The 25,838-nt window shown below is 34.6% G+C and overlaps 2 protein-coding genes across 3 annotated transcripts; both read left to right on the top strand.

The window, feature by feature from the left end:
• The first annotated feature begins 10,996 nt into the window (after positions 1–10,996).
• On the top strand, positions 10,997–12,946 carry LOC105772731 (BTB/POZ domain-containing protein At2g24240). The gene has a single exon (XM_012594149.2). It carries the CDS (start codon positions 11,412–11,414, stop codon positions 12,738–12,740), a length of 1,329 nt encoding a protein of 442 aa, XP_012449603.1. The 5' UTR covers positions 10,997–11,411; the 3' UTR covers positions 12,741–12,946.
• Positions 12,947–16,543: 3,597 nt separating this feature from the next.
• Positions 16,544–25,636, top strand: LOC105772730 (formin-like protein 13). 2 transcript variants are annotated; one of them, XM_052632736.1, is made up of 20 exons: positions 16,544–16,690; positions 16,832–16,924; positions 17,015–17,104; positions 17,476–18,176; positions 18,597–18,818; positions 18,895–20,582; positions 20,699–20,822; positions 21,233–21,304; positions 22,297–22,395; positions 22,574–22,615; positions 22,848–22,928; positions 23,015–23,065; positions 23,161–23,242; positions 23,623–23,717; positions 23,870–23,941; positions 24,028–24,144; positions 24,237–24,305; positions 24,394–24,460; positions 24,850–25,228; positions 25,328–25,636. In XM_052632736.1, the coding sequence occupies exons 3-19, from the start codon at positions 17,032–17,034 to the stop codon at positions 25,026–25,028; spliced, it is 3,834 nt and encodes a 1,277-aa protein (XP_052488696.1). In that variant the 5' UTR covers positions 16,544–16,690; positions 16,832–16,924; positions 17,015–17,031; the 3' UTR covers positions 25,029–25,228; positions 25,328–25,636. The 2 variants fall into 2 exon arrangements, with proteins under 2 accessions (XP_052488696.1, XP_052488697.1); XM_052632737.1 differs by lacking the exons at positions 16,544–16,690; positions 16,832–16,924 and having other exon boundaries at positions 16,944–17,104.
• Positions 25,637–25,838: the final 202 nt, after the last annotated feature.

Below are 25,838 nucleotides of genomic sequence, written 5' to 3'. Positions count from 1 at the left end.
AAGACTATTCGGTCGAAGCGCTCATCCTAGACGAATAAAAAAGGTACAATTTTAATTAAGTGTTTATTACTTTAGATATCACAATCAAGATCTTGTTTTTGGAAAAAAATTAAAACTCTAGTTTTTCCCTAAATTTATTTTCCACTGAGTTTTTCATATCTGTTTTTCTAACAATTGGTATCAGAGCCAGGTTGTGTTCTATTTATAAATATAAACAAATAATCAAAATAAATTTCTCTTCTTCTTGAATGATAGAAAGTTACATTCTTTAGATCTTATGCATGTTTTGAGTTATATATGAGAATGGATGTGATATTATATATTTGTTATATAATTATTTTTTATTGTCGAGGTTATGGTTATTAGGAAATAGACCGTGGACTATCATCTCCACGTAGGACTATATTTTTAAAATTCATAGAATTCTTGTGAGCCGAAACCGAACATATGACTTAAATGTAATTTTTTCCAAAAGGAATACATGATGAGTAAAAGATAGGTGGCGGTTGAAGACCCAATGAATGTCTTGTGGTGAAAAATTTATGTAATTTTATTTTTCTATTTATTTTCTAGAAATAGAACCATGGAAACCTTTGGCTGGAAATTTTATTTTAATTACCTAACTCATTATATATTTGTCTTGTAATTTTTTATAATTTTTATATTGTGTAAGTTATAATTGTGATATATATATGATATGATCAACAGTTGATCGATTAAAAATAAAAAGTGTGATAATGGAAAAATACATGTGTTGTATTGTTCTATTCACTTTTTTAGGTTATTCGATAATTGTGAGAAGTGTGATAATGAGAAGGTGCATGTTTAGGATTGGCTCTGGCTAGGAAAGACTTGGTTTTTAGGCGGTCAAATTTGACTCACCTCTCTTTCTTGGGACCTTTCCTGGTGCACGGTTCTCATTCACTTATTCGGTTTTTCCCTTAAAAGAAAAATTGTGGAGAATCAAAATTATTTGTTTTAAGATTGATTGATTCTTATAAATGAATATTATAAAATTGTCATAGCATGTCATACATATATTGGAAGCATTTCATTTAAATTAGGTAAGAATGCCACTAGGACTATTGTATAATCATTCTTGAAATTTAGGATAAAGAAAACCTTGTATTTTTTTAAAATATTGAGTGAGAGAAGGTCATTGAATAAGACTTACTGCCTCTATTGATAGTCCCTAAGTGATAGCATGATAAATTTTTGAGCTGGTTCCTACCCTAATCGCACCCCAAGGTAAATTTTGTCATGTGGTACACTAGATCAGATTTCCTTTTAAGGAAAACTAGTCATGCGTGACTTTCAGAGAGATTGTCCTAAGATGACTTACAAATGAAAGCATGTTCATGATGGGTGTTGAGTCAATGGTTGCATACTCAAGATCATCTCTTCTTAAATAGTTTCTCAAGAAATGATATTTAAGCTAGAGATGATGGATAAATGTTAAATGGATGTTAGTTCGTGTGGAGTCTTGAGAACTAATAATTATGAACTGATTGGATGTAATCCATGTTCTTGCTAGTTAATCATGGGACCCTAATACAATAGGGTTTATGGGTGTGAGAATGATTGTAGCAACGAAAAAAATATATTTTTCAAGGTTTTAATACACTACGCATGCATCATACTGCATTCTTAATATGTTGCTGAAATGAAAAATATTTGCTTAATACAAAGATAGTAATAGTGAATCTTTATTTTTTTCAGTTTAAATATATCTCCTACTCCTCTTATTAGCATTCTTACTGAGAATAAATTAAATAGGGATAACTTTCAAAAATGGAAACAGAACTTGCTGATAGTTCTCAACTATGAGAAACACAAATTTGTTCTTGATGAAACGTGTCCTCTTGAAACTCAGCCTAAAGCGAAAAATCACTGGAGATATTTTGACTTGATTGCTCGATGTTATATGTTAGCGAGCATGAGTAGTGTGTTGCAAAAGCAACATGAGAATTTTCGTACAGCCAAAGAGATCATGACAAATTTGGAGGATTTGCTCGGAAGCCAAGTCGCATTGACTCGACAATCCACTATTACAAATTAGATGAATTTTCAACAGAAAACTAGCACTTTGGTCAAAGAAAATATGCTTAAACTTATAGGATTCTTTACAGAAGTGGAGGACAATGAGGCTAAACTAGACATGAACACGCAAATTGAAATAGTTTTCAAATCCTTAACCAAGGAGTTTGCTGATTTTAGGGCCGCTTACAACTTATAGAACAAAACGCTTACCCTGACTCAGCTAATGAAGGAATCGTAATACTATGAGTTGATGCTGAATGGTAGTAAGTTGGCTCAGGAGAAACCTGAAGCAAACTTAGCTGTAGGCCCCTCGTCTTCTAAATGGAAACAGAAAGCTAAAGGAAAAAAGAAACGATTAAGTCTTCGATTCTACCTCGTGTGGATAAGAAGAAGGCTAAGAAGTCAAAAGATCCTAAAAAGATCAAATGTTTCTTCTGCAACATGAAAAGGTATTTCAAATCAAACTGTAAGGAGTATTTGGATTACCTAGCCGAAAATGGCAAATGTATGAAACTCTTTGTGGTTGAAGCTTGCTTAATAGAAGAATCAATTGATAATTGGGTTATTGATTTTGGAGCCACTAACCATGTGTGTGTTTCTTTACAGGATTTCAGCGAAACAATAAGTCTGTGTGACAGGAGCCTTTCGTAGTGGACCGGAGATGGGAGCTATGTTTCAGTCGAAGTAGTGGGAGAAGTTATTTTACACTTTGATCATTTTAGGAAAATTGTTTTAAAGAGCGTGTTTTATGTACCTCATTTTAAGAGGAATTTAATTTCTGTAGCATGTTTATTTTATGACGGTTATACTGTGGCATTCAAAAAAGGGATTGTTATTCATAGAAATTATTATTTAATCTATAATGGATGGATGGAAAACAATCTCCATTTTATCAAACCAAATAACTACTCGATGCTTCAAACTGAAATAGTGAATAGAAAGCTTAAAGCTTCTTACTCTAATGAATGGTACTTATGACACTTAAGACTTGGTCATATTAACCAAGAAAGAATCACTAGACTCGTAAAAGATGGTCCCTTAAGTATGCTTAAGGAAGTTAGTCTTCCACAATGTGAATTTTGCTTGGAAGGTAAAATGACTAAGAGGTCTTTTAATGAATATGTAACTATTTCTATTTATTTGAACGATGAATAAATAAATAAAGTTAATTTCACATTTCACTATTATGTCTTTTGTATTTATATCTTTTATATTTTGCATGCATAGCAAAATTGTGACAAGCAAATATTAGCTCATTGATTGTCTAAAGTTCAAAATGAAGATAAGTGGCACTGTCAAGAACATTTACATTACGAGAAAGCCAACTTACTTCAGTAGATAATCTAAATGAGTCTGTTATCCCGTAAAATAATCAAAGTGAGCATTTGATTCAAATAATGAGAAGCATTATTATGTCGTCTAAAATTCCAATTTGAGAGATGGCTAGTCTTGGCTATAGAGTAGTTGACTCCATGAGTAGAGACATAGATGTATTCATTGGTAGAATGATGCATTGGACTGGACCCAAGATGAATTAATTCTGAATCTGTTTGTGAATTAATTCATTTGTGACGTTCATTGTGTGATTTACCTAAATCCTGAGTTAGTCACGGACCATGCGTATGCAACTCATGTGCTTTGATATAAGTGGATGCTTATGCTTTAAAGATGATTAAGCTCATAGCTGGTATGTTGGGTACATGACTTATGTATGGCATGACTTTACTTTGGGTACATGACTTATGTATGGAATAGCTTTACTAGCAACAGTGGAATTCATAGCTCAATCAAAGAGTTAATAATATCCCTTATTGTCATTGTATGGGTTGATAAATATGGAACGTGGCCACGGGTTACTAGTTCTTGAACGAGTAATTTATCACAGTTATTTGTTGATAGTGATCATATTAGTCATTAAGAAGACACAATGGTGACAATGAGATAAAATATGATTGTATTGAGTGAATGGATTTAACTCAAAGGAATCAATGATATCATATGAGGGTAACACACACATGACGAGGTTATTGGACAAAGTAGTTAGATGAATTGCTTTCATAAAGAGTATACAATAAGGAGTTTTTAATCATGGTACTTCGTGTGGACTGACTCCATGATTAGGTAATTGCGAATTATCAGAACGGTGCTTCTAGACATAATTGCAATCACTAGAGCCTAATTGTATATGTCTAATTGGTCCCTCCCACTAGCTCAACAAAAACTCGATCAAACTGCATTTAAATCAAAAGAAAATTCTACGACTTTGGGAATAATTTAATTGAGTCGATTTATTTGTCATGGAATTAAATTAGGTGGTCATGAGAATTGTTTAACTAGAAAATTTGATTAAAGAATTTTCTTGAAAAATTAATTTGGAAAATCTAAGTGATTTTTGAGAAAAATTAATTTTGATCAAGTAAAATTAAACTAATCAAATAAATTAAAATTAATATGATATTTTTGAAAGTTAATTTTCAAGTTAGACAATTGGCACAATGGGTAATTGAACTTGAAAATTGGACCTAAGATCGTAAATTGGGCCCTGAAGCCCAAAACTGAGACAAAGACCCAAAAACTGTTCGAATCAGGCCAGGTATGTGAAATTGGGCCGATGGTCCAACTGGTGGCTAAACTAAACCGATCGAGTTGTCATTAACCCAGACCAAACTGGCAGCAGCCGGGCCGGCTCAAGGTGCTGTAAGGGTGTTGTACCTGCATCACCGGACACGGTGGCTGCGATGGCAGATTCCCGATAGTCGTCGGTGGTTGAATAGTGGAAAAGTTACATTCTTACTAGAATTCCACCACAGAATTTGATTTTAGATTAACTATTCCAAAAATAATATTATTTTAATAGTTTAACATTAAATTTAATTTAATACTTATCTTAATAGTATTTTATTAATTAAGTATTAAATTAAATCAATATTAAAGTAATGATCTTAAATTAAATTAAATTAAATGTTTATTTTGTAGATAAATATTTTATTATTTTAATAAGATTTAATATTAAAGTGATTAAGTTTAATTATAGTTGAACTCTCTAAACTCTTCCTATATAAAGAGAGCACTGGGTCATTATTTACACACACTTGAATTCAAGAGGAAGTTGTAGACAGAAAATTCTCTTAAGATATTATTCTATAAAATTTCTAGAGATATTTTTCTAATTTACAACTTGACCCAAAAGTTTAGAGAAATTATAAAATTACCACACTAGTAATTTTTGTGAAAAATTTTCTGATTCGAAGTGAGCCCACACTTGGTAAACATGAGCTTGAGGATAGAGGAGAAGACTACTCGGTCAAAGCGCTCATCCTGGATGAATCGAAAAAGTAAAATTTTTATTAAATTTTTATTACTTTAGATATCACAACCAAGATCTTGTTTTTGGAAAAAATTTAAAACTCTGGTTTTTCCCTAAATTTATTTTCTATTGTGTTTTTCAAACCTATTTTTCTGGCACCTCGTACTTAGCTATTGGGAATTTTGGCAGCTTCAACTCGCTTTTTCTCGCATAATCTTTAAATTTTGGTTCGGCTTCTTACATCCATCGAATGATCCATTCCGAATCGGGTAACACATTTTCACATGGATGTGGTTTTATCTTTATCGATCTATTTCGTTTTTTATTCCCTATAACATTTTCCACACTCGGTTCCAAGATCGGAAACTTGCTTGGTTGTAAAACATGATCTGATCATCCCATCAACACCTTCGTTTGTCAGCATATGACTATCACTAAGTGCGGGAACAGTAATTCCACCTTGTTTTTCCTTGCAGATTGGAGCATGCTCCGATATATCCATGTTCCCACACAAATTCGTTCCTTTGTTAAAATTGCGTACAACAAAGTCGCTTGGAATGTATCAATATTGGACATGTTTATCACTAGGAAAATTCAATTACTAATTAATTTCAACCACATTTGCACCATCGAAGTTAACTTGAAGTTAACTTCATCTGAGAGAATGATATAAGATAGTCCGTTCCTAAGTGGCGTTTCCACTCACTCTTCCTGTCCGTTAGGAGTTTGATTATGTCGTTCATATTCTCTATCAGGAAATACATTAGGTCAGTTTGTTGTACAAAATCGCATAGATATAATGAAATGTCATAATACCTTACTATCTCGAGAGGCAAGAAAGACATCTCCTTCCCTCGGACTGAAAATCGCATCCATGGTACCTCCATCGATCTACTTGTATTTGCCTCCTTCAATGTGGCATAAAATTTGTGCACAACTGGGAGGTATACCGAGTTGGTTGGGGTTGTACAAAACTTCTCTCATCGGTGATATTAGATCAACTCTCGCGTTTTGCTCTTCAATGTGCCTATGGATTCGAAACCTCGCTCTTGCAACGAGATTTTGCATGGAGCTACAATAAGGTTACTTTCGAGCTCCCTTTCTCGAAGGTAAGCGTAGCTATCCACTATGAATTCGATATAAAAAAGGTTACTATGCATGGTTTTGGGGTTTGGAAACATAGAATTTGTGGAATCTCGAAGAAAAGGGTCGTAAACGTTGAGTTAGGTGGCTATGACGGCTTGAAAGGTGTATCAGCTGGTAAAGGCAATATATAGAAGCCATCTAGGGTTTTACTTGTCATCCAAACTTAGTGAAAACCTCTGAAGATCGCATTGAATCAAGAACAGGAAATTGCTAAAATGGCTTGCATGTCGTGCCATAGGGGGTGCATGGCGCGACACGACACTAGTTTTTCCCTTGTTTGTATTGAATTCGAGGGTGTGTCACGCCATAGGTAGGATGTGGCATGACACAACGATAAAATTCAGCATTTTTAGGCTTGCAGGGGTTGTGTCATGCCTTGGGATTGTTATGTGATGACATGGCTTCGATTTGGCCTCTCAGGGACTTGTAGAAGGTCATTGGTTGCCGGTACATGCACCCTACTAACTTCTAGCTCCTCCGTTGCCATCGAAAACCTATTTCCTTCTAATTCTAACAAAAAATAGCAAGTCTAATTCCTAAATCGAACAAATTAAAAATAAATTAGTATACAATATTTATAAATGAATTGAAAATATAAAAGCATCATAATTTTCTTGCTAGTTTGTACTTTCAATTATCAAACCAAATTAATTCATTTGGCAAAAATGGAAAATAAAATTTGTTTCCATATTGATTCTTAAATATACTTTTAAAACATATTCCTCCTACCCAAGTTTTCAGATATATTCCATATTCAAAACTTTAAACCGAACCAAAATAAAATATGAGTTAATTAATTTTTGGTCAATTTTACTTTCGAACTTAAACCTTTCTTTATTTTTAATTTGACAACTCTTCCCAAGTCATTCATTTAACTTAGATTCTATTAAAGTGTGATCATCACCTAAGATTGTCTTGTATCAACTGCTTTTTTTTTCAATATTTTTAAACTATTAGGTGATGACATGATATTATTGTAGAGTTCTATATCATTACATTTTAATGAAATCTAAGTTCAAGAACTAATTTTAAAAAGAATTCAAATAACAAAAGCAAACCTAATGGTTAAGTTTAACATTAACAAAGATAATAAAATCTATTGAATTTCTTTTCCATCAAGTTGGTTGAAAGTTGATTTTATTTTGAAAATACCAATTAAATTAATTTTTGAGTTTTTTAATTGCACTTACAAGTAAAAACCATATTGAAGGATACACACATAATTAAAGTAGATTTAAATACAAATCTCCAAATCTTAATCTTACCATTTGTGCATGGCTCAGAATCCATATCAAACATTTTTATGGGCTTAAATATGTCCTGTTTTGTAACTTCAGTCTGAACCCAGAAAGGAAAATACCAAACTTTTGATTACAATTTACAAACAAAGGGCAACAAACAAGGTCTCCTCATCATGTCTAATACATTTACCAAAAAGAAAGAAAGAAAGCTAAGAATGCTTAATATGGACTACATTTCCATCTCCATACAATTGATTGGATAATTCAAACACCTCAATCTAATTCTATTTATCTCTTTCACTTTTGTTTGGTTATCATCTAATCCTAAAATTTGAGATAAAAATATTTAGGCCCATTTAAAATATGATCCGAACTCGACACTAACATTCAAGGCTTGAACTTGACCTAGACCGACTCACATTTATCAATTTTGTAATATGTTATTTCAAATATTATGTAACATAAAAGTTAAATTTATTATACTATAATGTATACATTAAAAAAATATGTTAAGTTGGTGTTTAAAATTTTAGTAAAAGAAAATTATTAAATAATTAAATACTAAACTAAAATTAATTTTCTTTAAAAGCATTAAAAATAATATAGGAAACATAAATTTTCTTTTGAACAATGTTGTACTTAGGCAAGCATGAAGTGTGGTAATACCATACATAAATCAGATCCAAGCTCAACTAGGGGTGTAGCTAGGGGGCTAACAAGGGCCTCGATGCCCCCTAAAATGATTTTTTTTTCCATTAAATCCCTTTAAAATTTTTAAAATTTTAAATTAGTGAAGATAAAATTGTACTTTGACCCCCTAAAAATGATAAAAATTTGATTTAATTCTTTAAAAATTATAAATATATAGACTATTAAAATGATGAAATTATATTTTTATTATCGTAAAAATTACAATTTAATTTCTCCCCTCCTAAAAAAATTTTCTAACTTCTCCCTTAAGCTCAACCCAACCCATAAGCACAAGTTACATGATTAAATAGATAGTTTGACTGGGGAAGCCTTGAAAAATAAAGACTTAACTATAAATAATCATTGAAAAGATACCGGCTCACATTGTTTCTTTTATGCAATACCTCTTTTATTTATAAATCCTTTAAATCCTTAAATCTAAAGTAAAACACGCTTGAATCTGTATATTCTTAATTATCAAAATAATAATGATGTCAATTAAATTAAGATTAAATTCACATTTATCAAACAACATTTTACAAAATTTGGGTCTTTATACAATGCTTTCAAGTTTCAAAGAGAGTGCCTTGGAAGCATGAATATGAACATAGAATAAGCAATGAATTTTAGTATGGCACCAAGTTGAATTTTTGTAGTTGTAGCAAAGTCTATCAGGCATGATGTGCCCTCCATGACCTGTCATTTATTTATCATTTTAATACTTTTATTATTAAAATTGAAAATTTAATGTCTCCATCTTAATTTTATATAGTTTGGTCTCACTATTTTTATAGTGTTATTAACGGATCTAAATTGATAATATTACTAATTGTTGCACTTCATGTGAAGAGGCGAATTTCCTTTTTTTATCATTTGGTTACATAATCAAGATTACATGGAGAGTCACTCAACTATGTTCAACTAATACTAAATAGTTGCTTCTTTAAAGCCATTTAAAAATAATAATTTTGCATTATATTTTAACAACAACTAACAACTTAGACCCACAAATAGCATTATACTAGTAGAGGAAAAAAAGGGTCAAATTGTAAAAGATAGAATTTTAAAATTTCAATATACTAGGGACTAAACCATAATTAGACCCTCAACATGTACTCTAATTTGAGTTTTAGTCATTGTGCTTTTCAAAGTTAAGAAATTTCTATCATTTCTTAAAAGGAGCGGTAATTAAATTAATTAGGTTAAGTTCAACTATTAATCTTAAGTCGTGTATAAATTAAGGGTTTAGTCACTGTTTTCGATTCAATCATATTTAATCTTTGTACTTTTCAACTTTTAAAATTTTTATCTTAACTGAAACAGTAAACATTAGATTCATTAATTAAAATAATATAATATTTTTATGAATAACATTTATTAAGTAAATTGACATGACATTATGGGTACGAGAATATGTGGGACTAAATAACAAAATTTAACTTACAAATTTAATTGCTGATGACTTAACAATTTATTATTTATTGCAAAGTTTTTGTTTGGTTTTTCTTTAAATGATTTGGAAACTAAACCCATATGTAAAATTTTCCTTAAAAAGGCTTTAAGAGAAAATTGAACACTCCACAATAGGTTTCTATTTGATTGTTCTTCATTCCAATAAGGCTCAAGAAATTAAAATCAAACTGAAATCAAATTGTAGAAACAAATATGAGGGGCATTTGCTTTTGCAAAATAGAAACTACTGATGCAACAGATCCCTGTTTTAATCTCAAAAGTGCGAAAATAATAAAGAAGGAAATTGAAATTGTTTATCCAATTCGATTTTAATCTATGTCTATGGGTATTGTCCAAAACAATGACACATTATATTTCTCACAGTACAACCAATAATTCAAGTTTTAACATCTCACCATTGTACAGAGACTAAATTATTCTCCCACTAAACTTCTCTCTCGGAATGCAACTCAAAAGGCTCTCTTAATTGCTTACAAAAATAATGCACACATACACATTCCTCACTTGAGCAAATTTATGCTCTATCAAACTTTTAATCTTTCGATCACTCTCCATGAATTAATTTAACCTAATCAAAACTTAAGCGTTTTGTTTAGATAAGAGTTCTGATTAGAACATAAAATAATACTTTCATTGTTTTGGTGCAGCCCAAAGTAAGATTGGTAAGAAACTGATGTTCAAGTCCTCAATTTTTTTATTTAACTCGTTCTATATCTCCAACAATAGATAATCCAAAACTTTTGTTTAAAATCTGCATACTCAACGCCTAAAGCTGTGATCCCATTTCAATCACAAAATTAACCTTGTCTTCAAACGTTTCAACACAAATTAAGTTAAACAAAAATATACTCGAATGCCACTTGAATTCAACACCTAAATTTAAATCAATTTTCAGTTTTTTTTATTGATATTTTCCTCCAAACTGAATTAACTGTTGAGAGCTCTTTCATAATGAAGTCAAGATTACAGCCACCGTTAGACAGATGGAAATTCCATGTGATTTTGATTTTTGAACCATCAATGGTGTGGAAACATGAAAGAGGATAAGAAGCATAAAATAAAAAAAACCTAAAAAATGGAACCCACTAGAAATTTTAATTAGTTGGTCTGCATTAACTACAAACCCATTGTCCGAATTTCGGACCAAACGTGGAAGAAGACCGAAAAACATGGAGCAATCAATGTAAGAATGAGAGACAACTCAAAGAAAAAAAAAAAAAAGTCAATACATTTTGAAATCCAGAATCTCCGATTTTTCGGTTCTACTTCACCCAATCCCACGAAATTCAAAACCCAGTTTTGTAAACCTTGTTTCTCCAATCCCCAGATCTCAAATTTGATTACATTTCCCTCTTTCGATTCATTTTTGCCATTAAAGTTGAGTTCTTTTTTTGCTTCATTGTTAGGCTTCCTGTCTTTAGTTCATCTTAAATTTACCTACAGATTCCCCAAATTTTGAGGGAATTTATCTCATTTTCCCTTCCATTGATTCTCTATCTTGGATTCTTCAAATCATGGGAATCCAAAACGACATAGTAAAGTTCAACGTAGGCGGCAGAATCTTTCAAACGACGGCTACTACACTTGCAAACGCCAACCGGGATTCGTTTTTCGGTGCATTGTTCGACGACAATTGGGACTTAAAACAACCGATCAACGGCCGGGAATTCTTTATCGATCGAAACCCAGACTGTTTCGCGGTCCTCCTCGATCTCCTCCGCACCGGCGATCTATACATCCCTTCCAATGTCCCCGAACGGCTTCTTTACAAAGAAGCCATGTTTTACGGTTTAATAGGCCATGTTCGTTCGGCTAAGCGTGGACCCTTTGATGGTAATAGGTTAAAGCTATCAAAATCAGTGACAGGTCGAGCCCCAGGGGATGGAACCGCCATCAGAGCCGGTCCAGATGGTGGCTGCTGTGTGGCTCATGGTAGCATGGTCCATGTTTTTGATTGGATGTTGGAAGAACACCCCCCATTGAATCTGGATTACCAGAGAGTCAACGACATAGGTTGGGTCAACGCTGAGAGTGTCTTGATCAGTGCTTGTGAAAGGCTAGGGAGAGGAGATAGTGGGATGGGGTTGTTCAGTTCATATACTGGTGACTTGAGGTACAAGTTTAATGTTGTTCATGATAATCAAATCAAGAGCTACACAGCTGGGGCATTGTGTTTCAGCCCGGATTATAAGATTTTTGCAAGCTGTAAAGGGAGGAGCAATGAGTATGGGATTGGGGTTTGGGACCAAGTCACTGGCAAACAGATTGATTTCTTCTATGAAACACCTGGTTGGTCTCTTGGTGAAGCTGATAAACTACAATGGCTAAATGGAACCACCTGTCTGTTAGTTGCTACTTTGTTTCCCAGGAAAGACAACTGTTACATCAGTTTGCTTGATTTCAGACAGAAATCAACAGTCTGGTCTTGGTCCGACTTTGGTGCTCCTTTAACCGTTGACGAGAAAAGGGCGAGGGATGCCATTGCAATGGAGGACTGTAATTCTGTATGTGTTGTGAATGAGTATGAGGATTTGGGGTTCATTGATTTGAGGATCAGTGGGAGAAGTGTGAGGTGGAGCTCAAGGAGTAGGTTGATGAAAGGGAAAATGCCAGATGAGCCTTGCTACCCCAAACTGGCATTGCATAATGGCCAGTTGTTTTCATCCATGAATGATTCCATCTCGGTGTTTTGCGGTCCAGATTGGGTTCTAACATCTAGGCTTCGAAGGAGCTATGGTGGTTCGATTTGTGATTTTTCGATAGGGGGTGATCGGCTCTTTGCACTTCACAGTGAGACTAATGTGTTTGATATTTGGGAAACTCCACCAACGCCGGTTATATGATTGAGGTCATGGTTTCATTACAGTAGCACTGTTTTTTTCTCTTATTTTTTGGATATACAGTCATCTCATATGGAGGATCAACTTATAGTTAAAACAAATATCATAGGTTAGACAAAAAGTTTTGAAGGGTGATATATATATATATATAAAGTTTGTGTCTGTATATAGCTTGCTTGCTATTTCAAAGAAATGAACTGATTGCTAAACCACCAGTAGCAGATAATATAGAAAGCTAGTGTTCTGATATATTACAAAAGAAATGGCTCTGATTGCTAAAAAAATTAGCTTCCCTCGGATCGAGATCGAAATTTAATTTCATTGATTCATATAATCATCTTATATTGAGCAGAAAGGTCTAGCTGGTGTCGATGGCACTTGGACGCCAAGGCCAGCTGGTGCAGGTGGTGCTTGAAGACCGAGGAACACCATCGCACTGGCTTGACTAGGCCATGATCAACATATGTAACCTCTCTTATTTCCAGAACCCTAAAAGAATTAGCTCCCTTCTAAAGATTCATACACATTCAAAGTTCCCCATCATTTTTTATAAAGAATCTCACTGATCCAACGTCGGTCTGTTTGTTCCAAAAGAACAAGAGATGCTCATTACATGTGAGCAGTTGCAACTGCTTGATTATCTTGCAGTTATAAAACTTATGACAGAACTATGAACTCATGCTTTGCCTAAAGTTCGTAGCAAACTACTTTAGTTCCAGATGAGTTCAGATCCGATACAATCCTAAACCTACTTCGAATCCCATGGGACTCTTTTTCTGGTACAACTAATCTACTAATGATAATGGTGTTTGGTCATTCATGAACCAGCTGATTCATCAAATTGTAAACCCTGCAATATTGTTGCTCATTATGTTAATATCCTAAACCAGGAAAAGATCCCAATTCATCTAGCCCCACATACGTGAATATAATATAAGTTCTCTCTTACATAAATGAATAAAAAAATGGTAACCAAGATTAGGTTTACAATCAATACTTGATTGCTCAAATGTCAGGATTTAGGAACATATATATAGATATAGATATAAGAAGATACCCTGAATGTTTTTTCTTTAATATTTTTTTAAGCAAAGTACTGACAGATTAGGTCAATCTAACATGGCGGCCAAAAATCAACAGCAATTGTGCAGGAAATTTCCTCTATATTATTACTTCTTCTGTTAAATAGGGAATATGTTGAAAAATAATGATTCACCATAGGAATGAGCACTTGTGAAACTGAAAGTGATGGCTAACAGATACAGAAGAACACAAAAAAAGCAATGGACCCCAAGGTCTTAAAAATATCAAAGCATAGAAGGAGAAGATTCTTCAGAGGCAACTTCATCAAAAGCAATGTAATATAGTTCTTTATTGTGAACATGGTGGCATGTTGTCATTATTGTCTTCATCAAACGCCAAATCCATGAAAACCTCCTTTAGATATTGTCATCAACATCAACAGCAAAGAGATGTTCATTAGCATCTTCCCAGAGAGTTTCTAAATGACCAAAAAGTTGTTCTATCAACCATTTTAAAAAGAGTCACTTGGCTTTTGCATGATTTTTCTTTTTGGTAATAATATATCGAAGTTCTAATCTAACATCAACAAAAGAAGAGCAGCTTGATGAACTAAAGTTGAACTGCTGCCAATCATACCGGTCCTTGATTCTCTTGAATATACATAGGCTGCTTGAAGATTGGCATCCTTGGAGAGTATGATGGGATGAGGACACTGATATCACGGCAGAGGATCTCAACCATGTCAAAGATATGAAATTCAGCATTCTCCCTGTCTCTTAAAGGACATCGAACCAAAGAACATAAACAAGATGTTCTGTGAGAGAATGGGCAAAAGGTGATTCATCTATATATGTAAATTGTAACAGCTAATAGTGGTCCACATATATACATATGTAACAACTGATATCTGGTTATCAGCAGCTATCTCCAACCATGAAAGGAGGAGCAAGGGCACCCTTGTTTAATGAAATTCTCATCAACACAATCTGGCTCAGGCCCAGAAATTCATTCAGCAGGTCCACTATGGCAAAGCATTATTTTTTAGACCATATGCAATTTATGCGTGCAGCTTGGAAGCATGAGGTATGGAAGGGAGTCTATAACATCCTTAAGGTGCAATTGGTTCATATTATCTTACATTACATCTTGTAATATTTAAATTAAAAGTTTCTCCTTTTCTTTACGGTGAAAAAGTAGATGTCCTAACTTAAAACTATATTTATTATAATTATTTATTTATTAGTATATCAATTATGATTATAATTACCATTTATAAATTTATTTTGACATCATATAGTTACTTATTAATATATAAATGGTATAAAACAATAATTATCACAATTTATCATAATTGTATGAAAAGTAAGACCAAAAATTTTAAAAGAATTAAATTTATTTTTTAAAACACAAATTATTACCAAGAACAATTTAGTAAAATTTGCTTTTTGTTGATTTTACATTCCGTCAACTAAACACCACAATCCTACATTCTAGTCAAATGAAGCACATAGTAAGATACCCGACATTCGACCTAGTAATTCTATTACTAAAAATAATATTACATTCCTTTAACTAAATGTCCCTTTAATGTAACATAACATATAGGGTTCATACTACACTAAATGCTAACCAAGCAAGCACAAAGGCTAACAACTCTGAGCTATATAAGACAGCCATGCATACAAACTGATAGGACTCAAACTACCAGGAAACCACTCAGCTCAACATCATTTAGCTCAAGAAGCTTAGTTCATGTCCGAGATAAATTTGTTCTCATAAATCCATGTAGTTTATTTTTTTGGCAAAACGGTTCATATTTGATATGGTGAACTAAAATAAAAAAGACTAGCCACTTGTCCTCTTGAAGTTCTTTCAGTCGATCATATTGCCGAGCGTTGTTCCAGGTATAAGGTAAGAAGTTAAAAGGGAAAGACTTCCATTTAGAGCAACATGGTGGCTTAATTGTTCCTAGCTTTAAAAGTTACCTCATGTCATATTTTGCAAGCAAAATGTTGTCATACCATCTGTATGTTCCTTGATTACACTATAACTTCGTACTCTCGGGGTGAACGATTCATTTTCAAAATTTCCTAGTTATTGGAATCATAGATACTAATAATTTTTACATAAGAGACTGAGACAGTATGAAAACCTGAAATTGAATTGCCATACTCAACCGGCAATGGCGTTCAAAACAAGTAATGTGAAGAACACTAAATACATCAAACTAACAAAACTAAAACCAGCAAATGAATTAGAAACTTTACTCAATAGGTCATAACTTGAACTTATTGAATGTAATGGAAAAGATTAAAAATGAGAGAGAAAGTTCTATACCTGGAGAAGAATGGAAAACAATAGTTTGACTCTTAATGACTTGGACCCTCAAAATCAAACCAAAAAAAAAAGAAAAGAGAGGTAAAAACAAAGAAGATTTGATGAGTCATCGAGGAAACAGAGCATGACAAACAAAGAAACATAGAATTTGAGATTTTGCAAGCCACGGGGAAAGAAATGCAGAAAGCAAGCAACTTTAGAGCACCCTTCCCTCCTTTAGCCTGTAGAGGGTTTTTTAATCGATGGAGGAAATGTTACCAATAAGTGAAATCAAATGTATAAAGACAACAAAGGGAAGACTGGAGCAGACTCTATTCCATTAAAGTGTAACTGTAGGTGGTGGATACTAAGATGGAGAATTGGTCAAATAAACTATGCGTAATTGAGAATAAGGTTGAGCAAAAGGGTAGACTTAAGATATTTAGAAAGTGTTTAAGAGAGTTAGAATTTCCAAAATGTCAAAAAGTTGTGAAGACTCGTATCTAGAAAAAAAGAAGAAAACCCAATCCTTTTTTCCCACAAAATAAAAAAACCCGATAAACAAGTGATTTGTCGGCGAGAGACGGTGTCCACGTCAATAAAAGGATGAGCTGGTGAGTGACAAATGACATATTTTGCCTCTTACTTGTCAGCTACAAAGAAAGGTGAAGCCTTTTTTGGTATATTGCATAAACAAGCTAACATTACCCCTCTTTTTTCTCTGTTTTATCAAAAACCCAATCATTATTTTGAAGTTTACTAGAAAAACAAGAAAAAAAAAGGCACCCACCAAATCGTTTCCTTCAACATCAAGCCTGAAAGATTTAAAGAAACTGTTTACTTCAAGGGCAAGCTCTCTTTTCTTCTTCTTTGATTTTTTTTTTTTTACTATTTGTCAACTGTTTTTGGAGTATGATTTAGTTGTTTGTGTTTCAAAGGATTCTGGATCAAAGACATGGGATTGTTTAGCAAACTGTTTTACAAGAAGCCGCCTGATAGGCTTCTGGAAATCTGTGAAGGTGTCTACGGTGCGTTTTTGTCTTCTTGGCTTTCTTCAATTTATGGTTTTTTTTTTATTGGGCTTTCAGTTATCTTACCTTTTTGAGATGTGGAAATATTGGTCACTTAGGAAATGATTAATATCTGGGTGATTAAATGTAAATTTTGAGAAGATTGCTGTTTTTTAGAATATGAGTTCTGTTTGGTTGCTTAGGAGATTAGGGAAGGAAATGCGAAGTTTGCCTGTGAGTTATCTGTTTTAAGTGATTACAAAAGAACTATAGTATAGCTAAATGAATTCTAGTTTATTTCTTGTTGGAAAGTTTTATTACTTGAAATTGTAGTTGTGTATCTTACATTTAGTGTCTGATAAATTGTGTGCTTTCGTGGTGGCGTATAGTTTTTGATTACTGCTTTACCATTGATGCTTGGGAAGAAGAGAACTACAAAGTCTACATAGAGGGAATAGTTACTAATCTTCAAGAACACTTCCCCGATGCTTCGTTCTTGGTCTTCAATTTTCGCGAAGGAGAAACACAAAGCTCGATTGCTGAATTACTGTCCAAGTATGATATGACAATAATGGATTACCCACGTCACTACGAAGGGTGTCCGTTAATTGCAATGGAGGTGCTCCACCATTTTCTGAGATCGTGCGAAAGCTGGCTCTCACTCGGTCAGCATAATTTTTTACTAATGCATTGTGAAAGGGGCGGTTGGCCTGTATTGGTCTTTGTGTTGGCTGCATTGCTGTTATATAGGAAGCAGTACAGTGGAGAGCAGAAGACGTTGGACATGATATACAGGCAAGCTCCTCGTGAGGTTTTGCAGTTGTTTTCACCCCTGAATCCGGTGCCTTCACAATTGAGGTATCTACAGTATGTCTGTAGGAGAAATGTGGGGTCAGAATGGCCTCCTTTGGATCGAGCTCTCACCTTGGATTGTATCATTCTTCGATGCATTCCTGATATTGATGGATATGGAGGTTGCCGTCCAATATTAAGAATATATGGGCAAGATCCTTTTCTTGCAGATGATAAAACCCCTAAAGTTTTGTACTCAACCCCCAAAAGAAGCAAATCTGTAAGGTATTATAAGCAGGTAATCACATCTTTCTAGTTATATATATATATATATATCAAAGCGGTTGACATTCCTCATATCTTTTAAATACTTTAAAACCTTTTCCCACATCTGATTTACAATCTCGGGACTAGTGTGCAAGACTAGTAAAAGGATGAATGTCCTTTTCTTCTTAGGTTCTTCAGTGGTTAATGACATTACATCTGCTGCTTATAACCTTGTTCTTAAAATTCACGCTTGGTGAATTATGCTCTAATATAATGAAAATGTTGTTGCTTTGTGTAAGAATAATCTCATTTAGTCCTCACTCCATCTAAAGACATGTCCCTCGTACTTTTTAGGTGTATGCTTGCTCATATGGTGACATCTTATTTTATATTCATCCTCTTTGATTTCACTGAATAGTTGATTGTATAACCTCTTACAATTTAATTGCAGAAAGAGTGCAGCCTTGTTAAAATTGACATAAATTGCCATATTCAAGGTGATGTTGTGGTTGAGTGTATCAACTTGAATGATGACATGGAAAGAGAGGGGATGATATTCAGAGCTGTGTTTAACACAGCATTTATTAGATCAAACATTTTGATGCTCAATCGTGATGAAATTGATACATTGTGGGATACTAAAGAGCTGTTTCCAAAAGAATTTACAGCTGAGGTATATATCTTCATGCATTTTTATTGCAATTTTGTTGTCTTTTTCTTCCCTAATAAATGTTGCCTTGTGGATGAAGATTCTTTTCTCAGAAATGGATGCTGCTACATCTGTTATTTCCCTGGATTTTTCTGGCTTTGAAGAAAAAGGAGGTCTTCCTATGGAAGCATTCGCCAAAGTTCATGAAATCTTTAGTAATGTTGACTGGTTGGATCCTCGGGCAGATGTTGCATTTAACATGCTTCAACAAATGGGTGCATCGGATATCGTCCAAGAAATGACTGACAGTCCCAGATCAGCTACTAAAGGTCTTCAGGAAACAATGCTCACAGTTGTATTACCAAGTAGCCCAAGGAGTCCCAGATCTATGAGTATGAAGATTCTATCTGCACCCTCAAAAAAGTCATCTCTTGATTCCGGTGCAAGTAAGGAGGCTAAACCCGAAGTATCTGACATGGAGCCATTCAGTCGGTCCGATGTCAAGCATCAACACAGTAATCAGTCTACTACAAACTTGCATGATTCCAAATCATCCATTAGTCAGGTTGATCACTTAACTGCAGCTGCTGCTGTAGTAAATGATTCTCAGGTCGTATCACATACACCAAAAGTGGATGAAAACATTTCAGTTTCACCACAAACATCTCAGTGTGTTCCAGCTCAACCTCCCCCAACTTCTAGTACGACAAAAGCTCTTCCTCACCCTCCACCACCTCCACCTTTGCCAAGTTCTCTTTCCTCAGCATCAGAACCTGCTAAGCCATCACTTGCCATGGAAGCTGGAACTTACTTACATGACAAAGATCAGACTGCATTACCTGAAGATCAGTCTTTGAAGGCTTCCTCTTGTACATACTCTCCAGCTACTACATCAGCTTCAACTGTGAGACCTCCTTTAACACCACCTAACAAGGAGATCCCAGCTTTTAGAATGATCCCTCCTGCTCCGCCTCCACCTCCTCCAACACCACCTTCAAAAGGCAATGGCGTATCTTGTAAAACATCTCCATCTTTGGAGGAAAATATAGCTCTGAGTGCTATGGCTCCAGTGGCATCTGCTTCATCTCCTTTGAATAAAATTGAAGCTGTTAGAGATGGACCTCTTGCGGTTCCTCCCCCTCCCCCTCCCCCTCCCCCTCCTCCATCTATTAGAGCCATCCCTCCTGCCCCTCGACCTCCTCCAACACCACCTACAAAAGTGAGTGGCATACATCTGGAAGCATCTCCATCTTTGGTGGAAAATTTGAGGGCCACAACTCCAGCCACACCTATACCTCCACCTCCCCCTTCTCCTGCACCTATTAGAGCTCGATCTCCTGTAACCCCTCCACCGCCACCTCCTCCTCCAATGCCACTTTTGAAGGTAAATTCAGCATCTAAATCTGCACCTCCTCCACCTCCACCACCTCCTCTTCATGCCAGGCAAGTGGCATCATCAGTACCGCCGCCGCCGCCGCCGCCGCCACCCACCCCTGCCTTGGCATCAAAATCTCAAGTTCCTGCTGCCCCACCACCCCCTGCTCCTTTTGGTAAAAAGACAAATGGCAATTTTCCTGAACCTCAAGCGGTAGGTAGAAGTGGATCTTCTGCTCCTGGACGACCACCTTTTACTTCTCCTACAAATTCAAAAAACAGACTTCTTTCACGTACTATTAGTTCAAAGAGTCATCAGACAAAGAAATTAAAGCCTTTGCATTGGTTGAAGTTACCTAGAGCCGTGCAGGGAAGCCTCTGGGCTGAAGCACAAAAATTGGGTGAAGCTTCCAAGTATGTGCCGCTCTGCTAAGTTTGAGTTTTTTGTTTTCATTTTAGGTCCCGTTTAAGTCTTACTTTCATTTACTTGTTCCTTTTTATTTTATTGGAATGATTAACCCTCTTCTCAGAGCTCCAGAGATTGACATGTCAGAGCTTGAGAATCTTTTCTCAGCGGCTGCTCCTAATACGGGTCATGGTGATAAATCAAATTCGCATACTGCACATGCACCAAAATCTGAGAAAGTGACATTGGTAGTGTATTTTTTCAATATTTAACTGAAGTAGTTGATGAGTCAGTTGCTTGTTTCATAGATGTTACTATCTATAGGTTAATTCTAGTACTATATAATTTAACCTTTGCTAATTGTATTGTATATTAAATGCTAAATGCAGTTTTCATCCACCTGATTGTCATTGCTTATCTGCTTGATTGCCAAAGGAAGTATGAATCATTGTAAATGTTCCAGATCACACACTTGAATCCAGAAAATGAGCATAAATACTCTTTGTAGAATGGTGCACATAAGAAATGCAAATTTTCAGTCTAATTCATATTTAGACATGAACAAAAACTTTGTTGATGGTTTGGTGGTGATAATCATACGATGTAACTTATTATTGTTTTTCAATATGCTTTTGTCTAATAACAATCTTTGTTGCAGATTGACCACAGACGAGCATATAATTGCGAAATTATGCTTTCAAAAGTGAAGGTGCCCTTGCCTGACCTAATGGTAGGTTGAAGCGTTTCACTAGTTTGTAACCATTTACTTGTCTATTGTTGTCACTCTGAGACCTTACTTTTAGTAAATCTAAATCCTTCAATCAGCTTCAAACTCATATTCTGGAATTGGAAAATGGGTAAATTTTATCCTTTTATCAGTTTGCTGCTTATTCAGCTAACATACTGGTCTCTTTCTGCTTAACAAATGTACATTATGTGTAATGAATGAAATACTGAAAGAATAATTAACGAGGCACAAGGAGAGAGAGAATGAAATTCTATATCATTCATCATCAAACAATACATATATATACAAGCATGAGTCTACTCTATAAGGGAAGTAAATAAAATCAAATCCTTAATACCTTGCTATAATCCCTAATTGTCAGCTATATTATTCTATTTGCTTATCTTAACATGTAGCAACTTAGTCCTTCAAACTATTTGTGGTTTTAGATTGATTGGAAATGTTGCTAAATATTTGGTGGAAAGTGCAAAGCTTAGCTTATACAGCTTTAAGGAGAAAGCTTGTTGTAGTTTAAGGATACCAAGGGAACTATTGTTAATATTAGGACAAGAGCTACCCAAACATTTTCATAAGTCAAAGCTTGGTCTAGTTCTATAGTTTTTGCTAATTTAAAGAGATATAAAATGTGCATGCTAAGTCCCAATCTGGATTTCTCAATGTGTACCCAGAGGTCACTACCATTTTGTACTATTGAAAGTTTGCTGATCCCTATAATGTTTTGCTCTTTCCTGGCAAACATATACTGCTCATCCAGAAATGCATATTTGAACATCCTTGTGCTATCAAATGCAAGTCTTGATTTTCTCAAGTCCTTAACAATAAGGATGTGCACTCGATAAGCCCAAATATCAAAATGCATTTACAAATGCATCTCCAATCAAATGTGGATTCACCAGAAAGGAGATCTTTCATACCAGTTTAGGTTGGTAATCTCTTTTTTGTTAGCCTTACTCTATTCAGCGAAACTTCTGCAGAGTTCGGTGCTTGCCTTGAATGAATCAGCATTAGATGTTGACCAGGTTGATAACCTCATAAAAGTTTGCCCTACCAAAGAGGAGATGGAATTACTAAAGGTAAAATGATTTATTACGAGTTGATTAATTTCATTAAAATTCCTCATCATGGTAACAATAGATTTGATGGTTTCCTCTAATAATCTTTCTGCCTTTGATGTAGTCAAACCATCTTGCGTTCAAGGTACTTGAGTTATTTTTTCCTTAAGTTATAATAACATAAATAACTCCTTTTCAGGGCTACACTGGAGAAAATGAAAAGTTAGGGAAATGTGAACAGGTATGTAAGATCTATTGTTGTTTCCTTATGATTGTTTATTTGTTGTCTGTAGGTCAATTTGTAAACATCCACTTTCTGCTGGATGTCATAATTTGTCAACATAAAACGGACATTTGAACTAGCCAATTGGCTTTCACTTGAATAACTTTTTCTTATTAACAACTTATAGACTTTTATATTATCACTTTAGAATCACTAATGGACCGATATTTTCATGTACCTCCAATAACAGTTCTTCTTGGAGCTAATGAAAATTCCCAGAGTAGAATCCAAGCTCAGGGTGTTCTCTTTTAAGAAGCAATTTCGCTCCCAGGTTTGATCAAAATCTGTATCTGAATTCCACAATAGTTAAATGTTGACTTTTCCTTGTTACTTATCGGACCTTGGATTGTACTCTAGGTTTCCGACCTCAGACATAACCTTAACATTGTAAACTCTACAGCAGAGGAGGCAAGTTATAAATTTTTTGCTTGCATTCTTTCTTGGGAACCGTCTTAGATACCCAATGGTTGGCAGCACAATAATGTCAAAACTTCTTTTATCAGATAAGAAATTCTGTCAAACTGAAGAGGATAATGCAGACAATTCTTTCATTAGGAAATGCATTGAATCAGGGAACTGCAAGAGGTGAGTGAAGCATTTTCTTTTTCTGGTACAAGATAGTGGTGGACTATAATACATGCATATCCTCAATATTAGGGGACACCATAATCGAAAGTGAAAATTGGAACTCTAGCTCTAATGCCATTCCCCAATACCACTAGCATTCAACTCTGTGATGAATGTCCTTAATGTTTTACTTGTAAACTTCTTTAAACCACTGGTCTCTCTCTTTGCAACAATTACAACTTCCCCTTTTCTATTTTTATCACACACTTCTAATTGCACTGTTTATTCTTGTTTCTCTTTGTCTGACATTTGCTTATGTCTAGTGTCCTGCTTTTCTAAGTCTCTCTGATGATGTTAATTTTTGCTCTTTTTATTGAATGCTCGTATTTTTGCTGTAGGTTCTGCTATTGGATTTAGGTTGGACAGTCTCCTTAAACTAACAGATACACGTGCACGAAACAGCAAGATGACTCTCATGCATTACCTTTGCAAGGTACGAGTTGTTATTCATCACTTGGACTCTTGTGATCGTAACCACACCCTTGATGTATTGGTTCTCAAATAGTTATGAACTGTTCTGTAATCTGGTGTGCCGGAGCTTTTAACGTATCCAGTGGTCATAACATTCTGAATAATAAATTATAGGTGCTTGCTGAAAAGCTGCCAGAGGTACTAGATTTTTCAAAAGATATTTCAAGTTTAGAACCTGCATCTAAGGTATGTTTCTAGTTCTTGTTGAAAATAATTTTTCAAAAAATTTAAGTTTGAGCTAACATCTTTGGCTGATACGTGGTTCCATCTAGATACAACTTAAATTTCTGGCAGAGGAGATGCAAGCCATAAGCAAAGGATTGGAGAAAGTTCTTCAGGAACTGTCCAGTTCTGAAAATGATGGCCCTGTGTCAGAAAAATTCCGTGAGGTATTTTAAGTGTATAATCTGTTTTAATAAATGTAATCAATAATATTTTTTCATTTGTATACATATGTATTCTATTTTCTTTTGTTGTCCAGAACTTGAAGGAGTTCCTCTCTTTTGCCGAAGCTGAAGTTAGATCCTTGGCTTCCCTATACTCCACGGTGGTATGTGTTTAGGTTTTGTTGCAAACAGTGGCAGTCTTACTAATGTTCATATTGAACTCTTCATTACATCTTAGTTTTACATTGACAGGGAAGAAATGTGGATGCATTGATTCTTTACTTTGGAGAGGATCCAGCTCGTTGTCCCTTTGAACAAGGTATTCAATGATTGTCATCGGTTGGTGAATGCTAGTTCTATTATGACTTCTAAATTACGCAAAAGTAAAGCCTTCGACTTTAATCTAGCATGGAAATGAAAGAACATAAAAATAAATGAAAAAGAGAAGCTTACTCTACTGCGAGTCTATTGTACTTTTTATCTCTCTTTGTTTATTGGTCTATAATGTTTCGAAGAATGAACCAGTTTCTGGTTACTTCTGTTGGAGATGCACAGGTAAGCTCCGTGTTTATCTGGTTTTTACTTCATCTTAAAATCCCTTGCTTCTTTGTATCCTTTTTATCGGACGGTTAATAGTTGCCTAAGAACAATCGATGTTTTAGTTTTCAGTTATTTTCCTCTATTTATTAGTCTTGTAAACCACTGCAGTTACTTCAACTCTACTTAACTTCGTGAGGTTGTTTAACAAAGCTCATGAAGAGAACTGCAAGCAGCTCGAGAACGAAATGAAGAAGTTGTCGGAAAGTGAGAAGTTGAAGATGAATGCTTCGCAAAAGAATGAATCAGAAAAATTATTAAGCAGTTCCATTCGGACCAGCAATGTTTAATTCATTCAGACCTCAAAACCTAAAATGCTTCCTGTTCTTGGAGATGAGATGGTAACAGCATCCGCGCAGCAAAGGTAGTGGATAGATTGTTGTTGAGAGGACATATAGTGGACTGATACATCAAACTTGAATTGTAAATACGAAAGACGACAGATTTTATCTCAAACTCAGAAGCTTCTGAGAGACAAGCACCCTAAAAAGTACTGAGCCTTGCCCATTATCCCCTTCTATAGATTCTTCCTTTTCAATTCTTCCCTTCCATATATGACATACTGATATTAAATGATCTATGTTGGCAGAGATGGGAGTTAAGGCTACTAGCCGTCGACTTGGCTAAGGGCAACTTGTACATTATCCCCTCACAATAGTTGTAAGTAGTGTTAAAGAAAGATGATTATAAATTTTTGTTTTCCATAAAAAAGTACAGTTTGTTGCCATGATTTGATTTGATGAGCATGCTTTTAGGCAATGTCTTTGTTTGTTTCACAATAATAAATGATGTGGGAACTGTAAATCTGCCATATTCATTGATGGGGGTCTCTTCTTCACAAGATGGATATTTCATTCTCAGTTCTGATTCTAATTCTCAAGCTTCACCTTTGATTTTAGAGATGTTGTTATGATGGCTGGAACTTCATTCAAAGTAAAATATTTATAAGGTATTTTTTGAATTTTGATTCAAATTAGGTTTATAATTGTGGATTTAGTCCTTGTTTTGCAAATTGATATGTTTTTGGTCTGTGTCTGTTTTATAGAAATAAAAAGCTCAGATGGTATTACTCTACTTTCCATAATAAATTTTGGAAGGGA

The sequence above is a fragment of the Gossypium raimondii genome, chromosome 6, assembly GCF_025698545.1.
Source record: "Gossypium raimondii isolate GPD5lz chromosome 6, ASM2569854v1, whole genome shotgun sequence".
Taxonomy (NCBI): domain Eukaryota; kingdom Viridiplantae; phylum Streptophyta; class Magnoliopsida; order Malvales; family Malvaceae; genus Gossypium; species Gossypium raimondii.
The sequence above is the reverse complement of the archived record's forward strand: the minus strand, read 5'-3'. Positions and strand labels throughout refer to the sequence as shown.